Below are 15,662 nucleotides of genomic sequence, written 5' to 3' on the forward strand. Positions count from 1 at the left end.
GGGTTAGGTTTCCATAAATTCGTAGAGTGAAATGGACATCGCCAATGGATTTGGAGTTCATGGCAATGGTTTGTAGCATCCATTTCTTTTTAGCCTGACTTATCTACATGTCCTTGTGAAATACATGGGAAAAAATCATTGCCGGGAAAACCCACTTAGGGTTAGGGTTAGGTTTCCCTAAATTTGTAGAGAGAAATGGACATCACCAATGGATTCGGAGCACGTGGCATTGGTTAGGAGAGTTCATTTCTTTTTAGCCTGTCTTATCTACATTTTCTGGTGAAATGCATGGGAAAATCCCATTGGCGGGAAAACCTACTTAGGGTTAGGGTTGGTTTTTCATAAATTCAGAGAGTGAAATGTACATCACCAAGGATTTGCAGCTCATGGCCATTGTTAGGAGCATGCATTAAATTTTAGCCTGCCTTATCTAAATTTCGTGGTGAAATACATGGGAAAATCTAATTTGCGGGAAATCCCTCTTAGGTTTAGGGTTAGGTTTCCGTAAATTTGTAGAGCGAAATGGACATCCCCAATGGATTTGGAGTGCATGGCAATGGTTATGATCTTCCATTTCTTTTTAGCCTGCCTTATCTACATGTCCTGGTAAAATACATGGGAAAATCCCATTCGCCGGAAAACCCTCTTAGAGTTAGGGTTGGTTTCCATAAATTCATTGCGCAAAATGGACATCAACAGTGGATTGACAGGGAATGGCAATGGTTATGAGCTTGCATTTCTTTTTAACGTATCTTATCTACATCTCCTGCTGAAATACATGGGAACATCCCATTGGCGGATTTCGGTTAGGTTTCCATAAATTCGGAGAGTGAAATGGTCATCATCAATGGATTTGGAGTGCATGGCAAAGGTTTGTAGCATGCATTTCTTTTTAGCCTGACTATTCTACATGTCCTTGTGAAATACATGGGAAAAAAACATTGCTGGGAAAACACTCTTAGGGTTAGGGTTAGGTTTCCCTAAATTTGTGGAGCGAAGTGGACATCACCAATAGATTTGGAGCACATGGCAATGGTTAGAAGCATGTATTTCTTTTTAGCCTTTCTTATCTACATTTCCTAGTGAAATGCATGGGAAAATCCCTTTGGCGGAAAAACCCACTTAGCGTTAGGGTTAGATTTCCGTAAATTTGTAGAGCGAAACGGACATCACCAATGGATTTGGAGCGCATGGCAATGGTTAGGAGTGTGCATTTCTTTCTAGCCTGTCTTATCTACATTTCCTAGCGAAATACATGGGAAAATCCCTTTGGCAGGAAAATCCACTTAGGGTTAGGGTTAGGTTTCCGTAAATTTGTAGAGTGAAATGGACATCACCAATGGATTCAGAGCGCATGGCAATGGTTAGGAGTGTGGATTTCTTTTTAGCCTGCCTTATCTACATGTCCTGGTGAAATACATGGGAATATCCCATTCGCAGGAAAACCCACGTAGGGTTAGGGTTGGGTTCCATAAATTCATTTCACGAAATAGATATCACCAATGGATTTGCAGAGAATGGCAATGATTAGGAGCGTTCATATCTTTTTAGCCTGCCTTTTCTACGTATCCTAGTGAAATGTATGGGAAAATCCCATTGGCGGGAAACCCCACTTAGGGTTAGGGTTAGGTTTCCCTAAATTCGTAGAGGGAAATGGACATCACCAATGGATGTGGAGAGCATGGCAATGGTTATGATCATGCATTTCTTTTTAGCCTGCCTGATCTACATGTCCTGGTGAAATACATGGGAAAATTCCATTGGCGGGAAAACCCACTTAGGGTTAGGGTTAGATTTCCATAAATTCGTAGAGTGAAATGCACATCAACAATGGATTTAGGAGTGCATGGCAATGGTTAGGAGCATTCATGTCTTTTTAGCCTTCCTTATCTACATTTCCTAGTGAAATGCATGGGAAAATCCCATTGGCAAGAAAACACACTTAGGGTTAGAGTTAGGCTTCCGTAAATTTTTAGAACAAAATGGACATCACCCATGGATTTGGAGCACATGGCAATGTTTAGGAGCTTGAATTTCTTTTTAGCATGCCTTATTTACATTTAATAGTGAAATACATGGGAAAATACCATTGGAGGGAAAACCCACTTAGGGTTAGAGTTAGGTTTCCGTAAATTTGTAGAGCGAAATGGACATCACCAATCGATTCAGAGAATATGGCAATGGTTAGGAGCATACATTTCTTTTTCACCTGCCTTATCTAAATTTCGTGGTGAAATACATGGGAAAAACTATTGCGGGGAAAACCCACTTAGGGTTAGGGTTAGGTTTCTGTAAATTCGTAGAGCGAAATGGACATCACCAATGGATTTGGAGAGCATGGCAATGGTGATGATCACGCATTTCTTTTTAGCCTTTCTCATCTACATGTCGTGGTGAAATACATGGGAAAATCCCATTCGCGGGAAAACCCACTTAGGGTTAGGTTTAGGTTTCTGTAAATTCATAGAGCAAGATGGACATCACCGATGGATTCGGAGCACGTGGCAGTGGTTAGGAGAGTTCAATTCTTTTTAGCCTGCCTTATCTACATTTTCTGGTGAAATACATGGGAAAATCCCATTGGCGGGAAAACCCACTTCGATTTAGGGTTGGTGTTCCATAAATTCATAGAGCGAAATGGACATCACCAATGGATTCGCAGCGCATGACAATTGTTAGGAGCATGCATTACATTTTAGCCTGCCTTATCTAAATTTCCTGGTGAAATGCATAGGAAAATACCATTGGCGGGAAAACCCACTTAGCGTTTGGGTTAGGTTTCCATAAATTCGTATAGTGAAATGGACATCATCAATGGATTTGTAGAGTGTGGCAATGGTTAGGAGCGTTCATTTCTTTTTAGCCTGCCTTATCTACATTTCCTGGTGAAATACATGGGAACATACCTTTGGCGGGAAAACCCACTTAGGGTTAGGGTTAGGCTTCTGTTAATTCGCAGAGTGAAATGGACATCACCAACAGATTTGGAGCACATGGCAATGGTTAGGAGCATGCATTTCTTTTTCGCCTGCCTTATCTACATTTCCTGTTGAAATACAAGGGAAAAATCTATTGCCGCGAAAACACACTTAGGGTTAGGTTTGTTTTCCATAAATTCATTGCGTGAAATGGACATCACCAATGAATTCACAGGGAATGGCAATGGTTAGGGGTGTGCATTACTTTTTAGCCTGCCTTATCTACATTCTCTGGTGAAATACATGGGAAAATACCATTGGCGGGAAAACCCACTTAGAGTTAGGATTAGGTTTCTGTAAATTTGTAGAGCGAGATGGACATCACCAATGGATTCGGAGCACGTGGCAAAGGTTAGGAGAGTTCATTTCTTTTTAGCCTGCCTTATCTACATTTTCTGGTGAAATACATGGGAAAATCGCATTGGCGGGAAAACACACTTAGGGTTAGGGTTGGTTTCCATAAATTCATTGCGCAAAAAGGACATCACCAATGGATTCACAGGGAATGGCAATGGTTAGTAGCGTGCATCTCTTTTTAGCCTGCCTTATCTACATTATCTGGTGAAATACATGGGAAAATACATTTTGCGGGAAAAACCACTTAGGGTTAGGTTTCTGTAAATTTGTAGAGCGAGATGGACATCACCAATGGATTCGGAGCACGTGGCAATGGTTAGGAGAGTTCATTTCTTTTTAGCCTGCCTTATCTACATTTCCTGTTGAAATACATGGGAAAAATCCATTGCCGCGAAAACACACTTAGGGTTAGGTTTGGTTTCCATAAATTCATTGCACGAAATGGACATCACCAATGAATTCACAGGGAATGGCAATGGTTAGGGGTGTGCATTACTTTTTAGCCTGCCTTATCTAAAGTTCCTGGTGAAATACATGGGAATATACCATTGGCGGGAAAACCCACTTAGTGTTTGGTTGGTTTCCATAAATTTATTGTGCGAAATGGACATCACCAATGGATTCACATGGAATGGCAATGGTTAGGAGCGTTCATTTCTTTTTATCCTGCCTTATCTATATTTCCTAGTGAAACGCATGGGAAAATCCCATTGCCGGGAAAACACACTTAGGGTTAGGGTTGGTTTCCATAAATTCATTGCGCAAAATGGACATCACCAATGGATTCATAGGGAATGGAAATGGTTAGTAGCGTGCACCTCTTTTTAGCCTGCCTTATCTACATTCTCTTGTGAAATACATGGGAAAATCCTATTGGCGGGAAAACCAACTTAGGGTTTGGGTTGGTTTCCATAAATTCATTGTGCGAAATAGACATCACCAATGGATTCACATGGAATGGCAGTGGTTAGGAGCGTTCATTTCTTTTTAGCCTACCTTATCTACATTTCCTGCTGATATACATGGGGAAATACCGTTGGCGGGAAAACCCACCTAGGGTTAGGGTTAGGTTGCCATAAATTCATAGAGCGAAGTGGACATCACCAATAGATTCGCAGCGCATGGCAATGGTTAGGAGCATGCATTACATTTTAGCCTGCCTTATCTAAATTTCCTGGTGAAATGCATAGGAAAATCCCATTGGCGAGAAAACCCACTTAGCATTTGGGTTAGGTTTCCATAAATTCGTATAGTGAAATGGACATCATCAATGGATTTGTAGAGTTTGGCAATGGTTAGGAGCGTTCATTTCAATTTAGCCTGCCTTATCTACATTTCCTGGTGAAATACATGGGAAAATCCTATTGGCGGGAAAACCAACTTAGGGTTTGGTTTCCATAAATCATGAGATGCGAAATAGATATCACCAATGGATCACAGAGGACTGGCAAGGTTAGGAACATTCATTTCATTTTAGCCCTGCCTTATCTACATTTCCTAGTGAAAACGGCATGGAAAATCCCATTACCGCGGAAAACACAATTATGGTTAGGTTTGGTTTCACATAATTTCATTGCCGTGGAAATGGACATCACAATGAATTTCACAGGGGAATGGCAATGGTTAGGGTGTGTCGCATTACTTTGTAGCCTTTCCTTCCAATCTAATTTCCTGGTGAAATACATGGGAATATACCATTGGCGGGAAAACCCACTTAGTGTTTGGTTGGTTTCCATAAATTTATTGTGCGAAATGGACATCACCAATAGATTGACATGGAATGGCAATGGTTAGGAGCGTTCATTTCTTTTTATCCTGCCTTATCTACATTTCCTATGTGAAAACGAATGCGGAAAATCCCACATTGCCGGGAAAAACACACTTAGGGTTAGAGTTGCGTTTCCATAAATTCATGCGCAAAAAATGGACATCACCAATGGATCATAGGAAGGAAATGGTTAAGTAGCGCACTCTTTTTAGCCTGACCTATGATACATTCTCTTGGAAATACATGGGAAAATCCTATTGGCGGGGAAAACCAACTTAGGGTTTGGGTTGGTTCCATAAATTTCATTGGCGAAATAGACATCACCAATGGAGTCACCGGAAGGGCATATGGTTAGGGAGCGTTTCATTTCTTTAGCCTACCCTTATCTACAATTTCGACTGATAGACATGGTGGAAATTACGTTGGCGGGAAAACCCACCTAGGGTTAGGGTTAGGTTGCCATAAATTCATAGAGCGAAGTGGACATCACCAATAGATTCGCAGCGCATGGCAATGGTTAGGAGCATGCATTACATTTTAGCCTGCCTTATCTAAATTTCCTGGTGAAATGCATAGGAAAATCCCATTGGCGAGAAAACCCACTTAGCATTTGGGTTAGGTTTCCATAAATTCGTATAGTGAAATGGACATCATCAATGGATTTGTCGAGTTTGGCAATGGTTAGGAGCGTTCATTTCAATAGCCTGCCTTATCTACATTTCCTGGTGAAAGACATGGCGAAAATCCTATTGGCGGGGAAAACCCACTTAGGGTTTGGGGTTTTTTTGGTTTCCATAAAATTCATGTTCGAAATAGACCTCAACAAATGGATTCACAGGGAATGGCAATGGTTAGGAACATCAATTCTTTTTAGACTGGCCTATCTAAATTTATCCATAGTGAATGAAACGCATGGAAAAGGAAAATCCCCATTACGGAAAACACACCTTATGGTTAGGTTGTTTCCATAATGCATTGCGTGAAACATGGACATAACCAATGAATTCACATGCGGAATGGCAAAGGTAGGGGTGGCATTACTTTTTAGCCTTCCTTATTTCCTGGTGAAATACATGGGAAAATACTAGTGGCGGGAAAACCCACTTAGTGTTTGGTTGGTTTCCATAAATTCCTTGTGCGAAATGGACATCACCAATGGATTCACATGGAATGGCAATGGTTAGGAGCCTTCATTTCTTTTTAGCCTGCCTTTTCTACATTTCCTGGTGAAATACATGGGAAAATACCATCGGCGGGAAAACCCACTTAGGGTTAGGGTAAGGTTTCTGTAAATTTGTGGAGCGAGATGGACATCACCAATGGATTCGGAGCATGTGGAAATGGTTAGGAGAGTTCATTTCTTTTTAGCCTGCCTTATCTACATTTTCTATTGAAATACATGGGAAAATCGCATTGGCGGGAAAGCCCACTTAGGGTTAGGGTTGTTTTCCATAAATTCATTGCGCAAAATGGACATCACCAATGGATTCACAGGGAATGGCAATGGTTAGTAGCATCCATCTCTTTTTAGCCTGCCTTATCTACATTCTCTGGTGAAATACATGGGAAAATCCTATTGGCGGGAAAACCCACTTAGGGTTAGGGTTGGTTTCCATAAATTCATTGTGCGAAATAGACATCACCAATGAATTTACAGGGAATGGCAATGGTTAGGAACATTGATTTCTTTTTAGCCTGCCTTATCTACATTTCCTAGTGAAACGCATGGGAAAATCCCATTGCCGGGAAAACACATTTAGGGTTAGGGTTGGTTTCCATAAATTCATTGCGTGAAATGGACATCACCAATGAATTCACAGGGAATGGCAATGGTTAGGGGTGTGCATTACTTTTTTGCCTGCCTTATCTAAATTTCCTGGTGAAATACATGGGAATATACCATTGGCGGGAAAACCCACTTAGGGTTAGGGTTAGGTTTCCGTAAATTCGTAGAGCGAAATGGAAATCACCAATAGATTTGGATTGCATGGCAATGGTTAGGACCGTTCATTGTTTTTAGCCAGCCTTATGTACATGTCCTGGTGAAATACATGGGAAAATCCCATTGGAGGGAAAACATATTTAGGGTTAGGGTTAGGTTTCCATAAAATCGTACAGGAAATGGACATCACCAATGGATTTGGAGTGCATGGCAATGGTTAGGAGCATTTATTTCTTTTTAGCCTGCCTTATGTACATTTCCTGGTGAAAGACATGGGAAAATAACATTGGCGGGAAAACCCATTTAGGGTTAGGGTTAGGTTTCTGTAAATTTATAGAGCGAAATGGATATCACCAATGGATTCGCAGCGCATGGCAATGGTTAGGAGCATTCATTAAATTTAGCCTCCCTTATCTACATTTCCTAATGAAATGCATGGGAAAAATCCATTGCCGGGAAAGCCCACTTAGTGTTAGGGTTGGTTTCCATAAATTCATTGCGCAAAATGGACATCACCAATGGATTCACAGGGAATGGCAATGGTTAGTAGCATGCACCTCTTTTTAGCCTGCCTTATCTACATTCTCTGGTGAGATACATGGGAAAATCCTATTGGCGGGAAAACCAACTTAGGGTTTGGGTTGGTTTCCATAAATTCATTGTGCGAAATAGACATCACCAATGGATTCACATGGAATGGCAATGGTTAGGAGCGTTCATTTCTTTTTAGCCTACCTTATCTACATTTCCTGGTGATATACATGGGGAAATACCGTTGGCGGGAAAACCCACTTAGCGTTTGGGTTAGGTTGCCATAAATTCGTATAGTGAAATGGACATCATCAATGGATTTGTCGAGTTTGGCAATGGTTAGGAGCGTTCATTTCTTTTTAGCCTGCCTTATCTACATTTCCTAGTGAAACGCATGGGAAAATCCCATTACCGGGAAAACACACTTATGGTTAGGTTTGGTTTCCATAATTTCATTGCGTGAAATGGACATCACCAATGAATTCACAGGGACTGGCAATGGTTAGGGGTGTGCATTACTTTTTAGCCTTCCTTATCTAAATTTCCTGGTGAAATACATGGGAAAATACTATTGGCGGGAAAACCCACTTAGTGTTTGGTTGGTTTCCATAAATTCCTTGTGCGAAATGGACATCACCAATGGATTCACATGGAATGGCAATGGTTAGGAGCCTTCATTTCTTTTTAGCCTGCCTTTTCTACATTTCCTGGTGAAATACATGGGAAAATACCATCGGCGGGAAAACCCACTTAGGGTTAGGGTAAGGTTTCTGTAAATTTGTTGAGCGAGATGGACATCACAAATGGATTCGGAGCATGTGGCAATGGTTAGGAGAGTTCATTTCTTTTTAGCCTGCCTTATCTACATTTTCTAGTGAAATACATGGGAAAATCGCATTGGCGGGAAAGCCCACTTAGGGTTAGGGTTGTTTTCCATAAATTCATTGCGCAAAATGGACATCACCAATGGATTCACAGGGAATGGCAATGGTTAGTAGCATCCATCTCTTTTTAGCCTGCCTTATCTACATTCTCTGGTGAAATACATGGGAAAATCCTATTGGCGGGAAAACCCACTTAGGGTTAGGGTTGGTTTCCATAAATTCATTGTGCGAAATAGACATCACCAATGAATTTACAGGGAATGGCAATGGTTAGGAACATTGATTTCTTTGTAGCCTGCCTTATCTACATTTCCTAGTGAAACGCATGGGAAAATCCCATTGCCGGGAAAACACATTTAGGGTTAGGGTTGGTTTCCATAAATTCATTGCGTGAAATGGACATCACCAATGAATTCACAGGGAATGGCAATGGTTAGGGGTGTGCATTACTTTTTTGCCTGCCTTATCTAAATTTCCTGGTGAAATACATGGGAATATACCATTGGCGGGAAAACCCACTTAGGGTTTGGGTTAGGTTTCCATAAAATCGTACAGGAAATGGACATCACCAATGGATTTGGAGTGCATGGCAATGGTTAGGAGCATTTATTTCTTTTTAGCCTGCCTTATGTACATTTCCTGGTGAAAGACATGGGAAAATAACATTGGCGGGAAAACCCATTTAGGGTTAAAGTTAGGTTTCTGTAAATTTATAGAGCGAAATGGATATCACCAATGGATTCGCAGCGCATGGCAATGGTTAGGAGCATTCATTAAATTTAGCCTCCCTTATCTACATTTCCTAATGAAATGCATGGGAAAAATCCATTGCCGGGAAAGCCCACTTAGGGTTAGGGTTGGTTTCCATAAATTCATTGCGCAAAATGGACATCACCAATGGCTTCACAGGGAATGGCAATGGTTAGTAGCATGCACCTCTTTTTAGCCTGCCTTATCTACATTCTCTGGTGAGATACATGGGAAAATCCTATTGGCGGGAAAACCCACTTAGGGTTTGGGTTGGTTTCCATAAATTCATTGTGCGAAATAGACATCACCAATGGATTCACATGGAATGGTAATGGTTAGGAGCGTTCATTTCTTTTTAGCCTATCTTATCTACATTTCCTGGTGAAATACATGGGAAAATACCGTTGGCGGGAAAACCCACCTAGGGTTTGGGTTAGGTTTCCATAAATTCATAGAGTCAAGTGGACATCACCAATAGATTCGCAGCGCATGGCAATGGTTAGGAGCATGCATTACATTTTAGCCTGCCTTATCTAAATTTCCTGGTGAAATGCATAGGAAAATCCCATTGGCGGGAAAACCCACTTAGCGTTTGGGTTAGGTTTCCATAAATTCGTATAGTGAAATGAACATCACCAACAGATTTGGAGCTCATGGCAATGGTTAGGAGCATGCATTTCTTTTTATCCTGCCTTATCTACATTTCCTGTTGAAATACATTGGAAAATCCCATTGCCGGGAAAACACAGTGTTTGGTTGGTTTCCATAAATTTATTGTGCGAAATGGACATCACCAATAGATTCATATGGAATGGCAATGGTTAGGAGCGTTCATTTCTTTTTAGCCTGCCTTATCTACATTTCCTGTGAAATACATGGGAAAAACCTATTGGCGGGAAAACCCACTTAGGTTTAGGGTTAGGTTTCCATATATTCGTAGAGGAAATGGACATCACCAATGGATTTGGAGTGCATGGCAATGGTTAGGAGCGTTTATGTCTTTTTAGCCTGCCTTATGTACATGTCCTGGTGAAATACATGGAAAATACCATTGGCGAGAAAACCCATTTAGGGTTAGGGTTAGGTTTCTGTAAATTTGTAGAGCGAAATGGACATCACCAATGGATTCTCAGCACATGGCAATGGTTAGGAGCATGCATTAAATTTAGCCTGCCTTATCTACATTTCCTAATGAAATGCATGGGAAAAATCCATTGCCGGGAAAGCCCACTTAGGGTTAGGTTTGGTTTCCATAAATTCATTGCGCAAAATGGACATCACCGATGGATTCACAGGGAATGGCAATGGTTAGTAGCGTCCATCTCTTTTTAGCCTGCCTTATCTATATTCTCTGGTGAGATACATGGAAAAATCCTATTGGCGGGAAAACCCACTTAGGGTTTGGGTTGGTTTCCATAAATTCATTGTGCGAAATAGACATCACCAATGGATTCACATGGAATGGTAATGGTTAGGAGCGTTCATTTCTTTTTAGCCTACCGTATCTACATTTCCTGGTGAAATACATGGGAAAATACCGTTGGCGGGAAAACCCACCTAGGGTTAGGTTTGGTTTCCATAAATTCATTGTGTGAAATGGACATCACCAATGAATTCACAGGGAATGGCAATTGTTAGGAACGTTCATTTCTTTTTAGCCTGCCTTATCTAAATTTCCTGGTGAAATACATGGGAATATACCATTGGCGGGAAAACCCACTTAGTGTTTGGTTGGTTTCCATAAATTTATTGTGCGAAATGGACATCACCAATAGATTGACATGGAATGGCAATGGTTAGGAGCGTTCATTTCTTTTTAGCCTGCCTTATCTACATTTCCTGGTGAAATACATGGGAAAATACCATTGGCGGGAAAACCCACTTAGGGTTTGGGTTAGGTTTCCATAAATTCATAGAGCGAAATGGACATCACCAATGGATTCGCAGCGCATGGCAATTGTTAGGAGCATGGATTACATTTTAGCCTGCCTTATCTACATTTCCAAGTGAAATGCATGGAAAAAATCTATAGCCGGGAAAACCCACTTAGGTTTAGGGTTAGGTTTCCATAAATTCATATAGTGAAATGGACATCACCAATGGATTTGGAGTGCATGGCAATGGTTAGGAGCGTTTATTTCTTTTTAGCCTGCCTTGTCTACATTTCCTGGTGAAATACATGGGAAAATACCATTGGTGGGAAAACCCACTTAGGGTTAGGGTTAGGTTTCTGTAAATTCGTAGAGCGAGATGGACATCACCAATGGATTTGGAGCACATGGCAATGGTTAGGAGAGTTCAATTCCTTTTAGCCTCCCTTATTTACATTTTCTGGTGAAATATATAGGAAAATCCCATTGGCTGGAAAACCAATTTATGGTTAGGGTTAGGTTTCCATAAATTCATAGAGCGAAATGGACATCACCAATGGATTCGCAGCGCATGGCAATTGTTAGGAGCATGCATTACATTTTAGCGTGCCTTATCTACATTTCCTAGTGAAATCCATGGGAAAAATCCATTGCCGGGAAAACCCACTTAGGGTTAGGGTTAGGTTTCCGTAAATTCGTAGAGCGAAATGGAAATCACCAATAGATTTGGATTGCATGGCAATGGTTAGGACCGTTCATTGTTTTTAGCCAGCCTTATGTACATGTCCTGGTGAAATACATGGGAAAATCCCATTGGAGGGAAAACATATTTAGGGTTAGGGTTAGGTTTCTGTAAATTTGTAGAACGAAATGGAGATCACCAATGGATTCGGAGCACATGGCAATGGTTAGGAGCATGCATTTCTTATTAGCCTGCCTTATCTACATGTCCTTGTAAAATACATGGGAAAAATTCATTGCAGGGAAAACCCACTTAGGGTTAGGGTTAGGTTTCTGTAAATTCGTAGAGCCAAATGGACATCACCAATCGATTTGGAGCACGTGGCAATGTTTAGGAGCGTGCATTTCTTCTTAGCGTGCCTTATCTACATTTCCTGGTGAAATACATGGGAAAATACCTTTGGCGGGAAAACACACTTACGGTTAGGGTTAGGTTTCTGTAAATTCGTAGAGCGAGATGGACATCACCAATGGATTCGTAGCACGTGGCAATGGTTAGGAGCATGCATTTCTTTTTATCCTGCCTTATCTACATTTCCTGTTGAAATACATTGGAAAATCCCATTGCCGGGAAAACACAGTGTTTGGTTGGTTTCCATAAATTTATTGTGCGAAATGGACATCACCAATAGATTCATATGGAATGGCAATGGTTAGGAGCGTTCATTTCTTTTTAGCCTGCCTTATCTACATTTCCTGTGAAATACATGGGAAAAACCTATTGGCGGGAAAACCCACTTAGGTTTAGGGTTAGGTTTCCATATATTCGTAGAGGAAATGGACATCACCAATGGATTTGGAGTGCATGGCAATGGTTAGGAGCGTTTATGTCTTTTTAGCCTGCCTTATGTACATGTCCTGGTGAAATACATGGAAAATACCATTGGCGAGAAAACCCATTTAGGGTTAGGGTTAGGTTTCTGTAAATTTGTAGAGCGAAATGGACATCACCAATGGATTCTCAGCACATGGCAATGGTTAGGAGCATGCATTAAATTTAGCCTGCCTTATCTACATTTCCTAATGAAATGCATGGGAAAAATCCATTGCCGGGAAAGCCCACTTAGGGTTAGGTTTGGTTTCCATAAATTCATTGCGCAAAATGGACATCACCGATGGATTCACAGGGAATGGCAATGGTTAGTAGCGTCCATCTCTTTTTAGCCTGCCTTATCTATATTCTCTGGTGAGATACATGGAAAAATCCTATTGGCGGGAAAACCCACTTAGGGTTTGGGTTGGTTTCCATAAATTCATTGTGCGAAATAGACATCACCAATGGATTCACATGGAATGGTAATGGTTAGGAGCGTTCATTTCTTTTTAGCCTACCGTATCTACATTTCCTGGTGAAATACATGGGAAAATACCGTTGGCGGGAAAACCCACCTAGGGTTAGGTTTGGTTTCCATAAATTCATTGTGTGAAATGGACATCACCAATGAATTCACAGGGAATGGCAATTGTTAGGAACGTTCATTTCTTTTTAGCCTGCCTTATCTAAATTTCCTGGTGAAATACATGGGAATATACCATTGGCGGGAAAACCCACTTAGTGTTTGGTTGGTTTCCATAAATTTATTGTGCGAAATGGACATCACCAATAGATTGACATGGAATGGCAATGGTTAGGAGCGTTCATTTCTTTTTAGCCTGCCTTATCTACATTTCCTGGTGAAATACATGGGAAAATACCATTGGCGGGAAAACCCACTTAGGGTTTGGGTTAGGTTTCCATAAATTCATAGAGCGAAATGGACATCACCAATGGATTCGCAGCGCATGGCAATTGTTAGGAGCATGGATTACATTTTAGCCTGCCTTATCTACATTTCCAAGTGAAATGCATGGAAAAAATCTATAGCCGGGAAAACCCACTTAGGTTTAGGGTTAGGTTTCCATAAATTCATATAGTGAAATGGACATCACCAATGGATTTGGAGTGCATGGCAATGGTTAGGAGCGTTTATTTCTTTTTAGCCTGCCTTGTCTACATTTCCTGGTGAAATACATGGGAAAATACCATTGGTGGGAAAACCCACTTAGGGTTAGGGTTAGGTTTCTGTAAATTCGTAGAGCGAGATGGACATCACCAATGGATTTGGAGCACATGGCAATGGTTAGGAGAGTTCAATTCCTTTTAGCCTCCCTTATTTACATTTTCTGGTGAAATATATAGGAAAATCCCATTGGCTGGAAAACCAATTTATGGTTAGGGTTAGGTTTCCATAAATTCATAGAGCGAAATGGACATCACCAATGGATTCGCAGCGCATGGCAATTGTTAGGAGCATGCATTACATTTTAGCGTGCCTTATCTACATTTCCTAGTGAAATCCATGGGAAAAATCCATTTCCGGGAAAACCCACTTAGGGTTAGGGTTAGGTTTCCGTAAATTCGTAGAGCGAAATGGAAATCACCAATAGATTTGGATTGCATGGCAATGGTTAGGACCGTTCATTGTTTTTAGCCAGCCTTATGTACATGTCCTGGTGAAATACATGGGAAAATCCCATTGGAGGGAAAACATATTTAGGGTTAGGGTTAGGTTTCTGTAAATTTGTAGAACGAAATGGAGATCACCAATGGATTCGGAGCACATGGCAATGGTTAGGAGCATGCATTTCTTATTAGCCTGCCTTATCTACATGTCCTTGTAAAATACATGGGAAAAATTCATTGCAGGGAAAACCCACTTAGGGTTAGGGTTAGGTTTCTGTAAATTCGTAGAGCCAAATGGACATCACCAATCGATTTGGAGCACGTGGCAATGTTTAGGAGCGTGCATTTCTTCTTAGCGTGCCTTATCTACATTTCCTGGTGAAATACATGGGAAAATACCTTTGGCGGGAAAACACACTTACGGTTAGGGTTAGGTTTCTGTAAATTCGTAGAGCGAGATGGACATCACCAATGGATTCGTAGCACGTGGCAATGGTTAGGAGAATTCAATTCTTTTTATCCTGCCTTATATACATTTTCTGATGAAATACATGGGAAAATCCCATTGGAGGGAAAACCCACTTAGGGTTAGGGTTGTTTTTCCATAAATCCATAGAGCGAAATGGACATCACCAATAGATTAGCAGCGCACGGCAATTGTTAGGAGCATGCATTATATTTTAGCCTGCCTTATCTACATTTCCTAGATTCTTGGCGGTGTCCATTTTGCTCTGTGAGTTCATGGTGACATAACCCTAACTCTAAGTGTAATTTTCCTCCTATAGGATTTTCCCATGTATTTTACCAGGAAACATAGATATCACAGCCTAGAAAAGTAAGTGCCCACCGAACGATACACAAGCACTCCGAGTTTGTTGGCGCTGTCCATTTTGCTCTATAAGTTCATGGTGACCTAACCCTAAGTGGAATTTTTCTCCTATAGGATTTTCCCATGTATTTTGCCAGGAAACATAGATATCGCAGCCTAGAAAAGTAAGTGCCCTCCAAAACATACCCAAGCACTTCGAATTTATTAGCTATGTCCATTTTTCTCTATGAGTTCATGGTGACCTAACCCTAAGAGGAATTTTCCTCCTATGGGATTTTCCCATGTAGTTTACCAGGAAACATAAATAGCGCAGCATACAAAAGTAAGTGCCCTCCTAACCATACCCATGCACTCCGACTTTGTTGGCGATGTCCATTTTCCTCTATGAGTTCATGGGGACCTAACCCTAACAGTAAGTGGAATTTTCCTCCTATGGGATTTTACCATGTATTTTACCAGGAAACCTACATAGGGCAGCCTCGAAAATTAAGTGCCCTACTAACCATTCCCAAGCACTCCGAGTTTCTTGGCGCTGTCCATTTTGCTCTATGAATTCATGGTGACCTAA

General features: G+C 41.0%; 1 protein-coding gene across 1 annotated transcript in view; it reads left to right on the forward strand.

Annotated features, from left to right (window-relative positions):
- Positions 1 to 685: 685 nt before the first annotated feature.
- LOC120297481 (vomeronasal type-2 receptor 26-like) overlaps positions 686 to 15,662 on the forward strand; it is a 35,818-nt gene continuing 20,841 nt past the window's right edge. Inside the window, exon 1 of the mRNA XM_039320142.1 lies at positions 686 to 805. Within this exon, the coding sequence (XP_039176076.1) occupies positions 686 to 805 (120 nt within the window). The remainder of the gene's footprint in view (positions 806 to 15,662) is intronic.

Source organism: Crotalus tigris, unplaced genomic scaffold (genome assembly GCF_016545835.1).
Source record: "Crotalus tigris isolate CLP2741 ecotype Arizona unplaced genomic scaffold, ASM1654583v1 scf7180000023622.256236, whole genome shotgun sequence".
Lineage (NCBI taxonomy): Eukaryota > Metazoa > Chordata > Lepidosauria > Squamata > Viperidae > Crotalus > Crotalus tigris.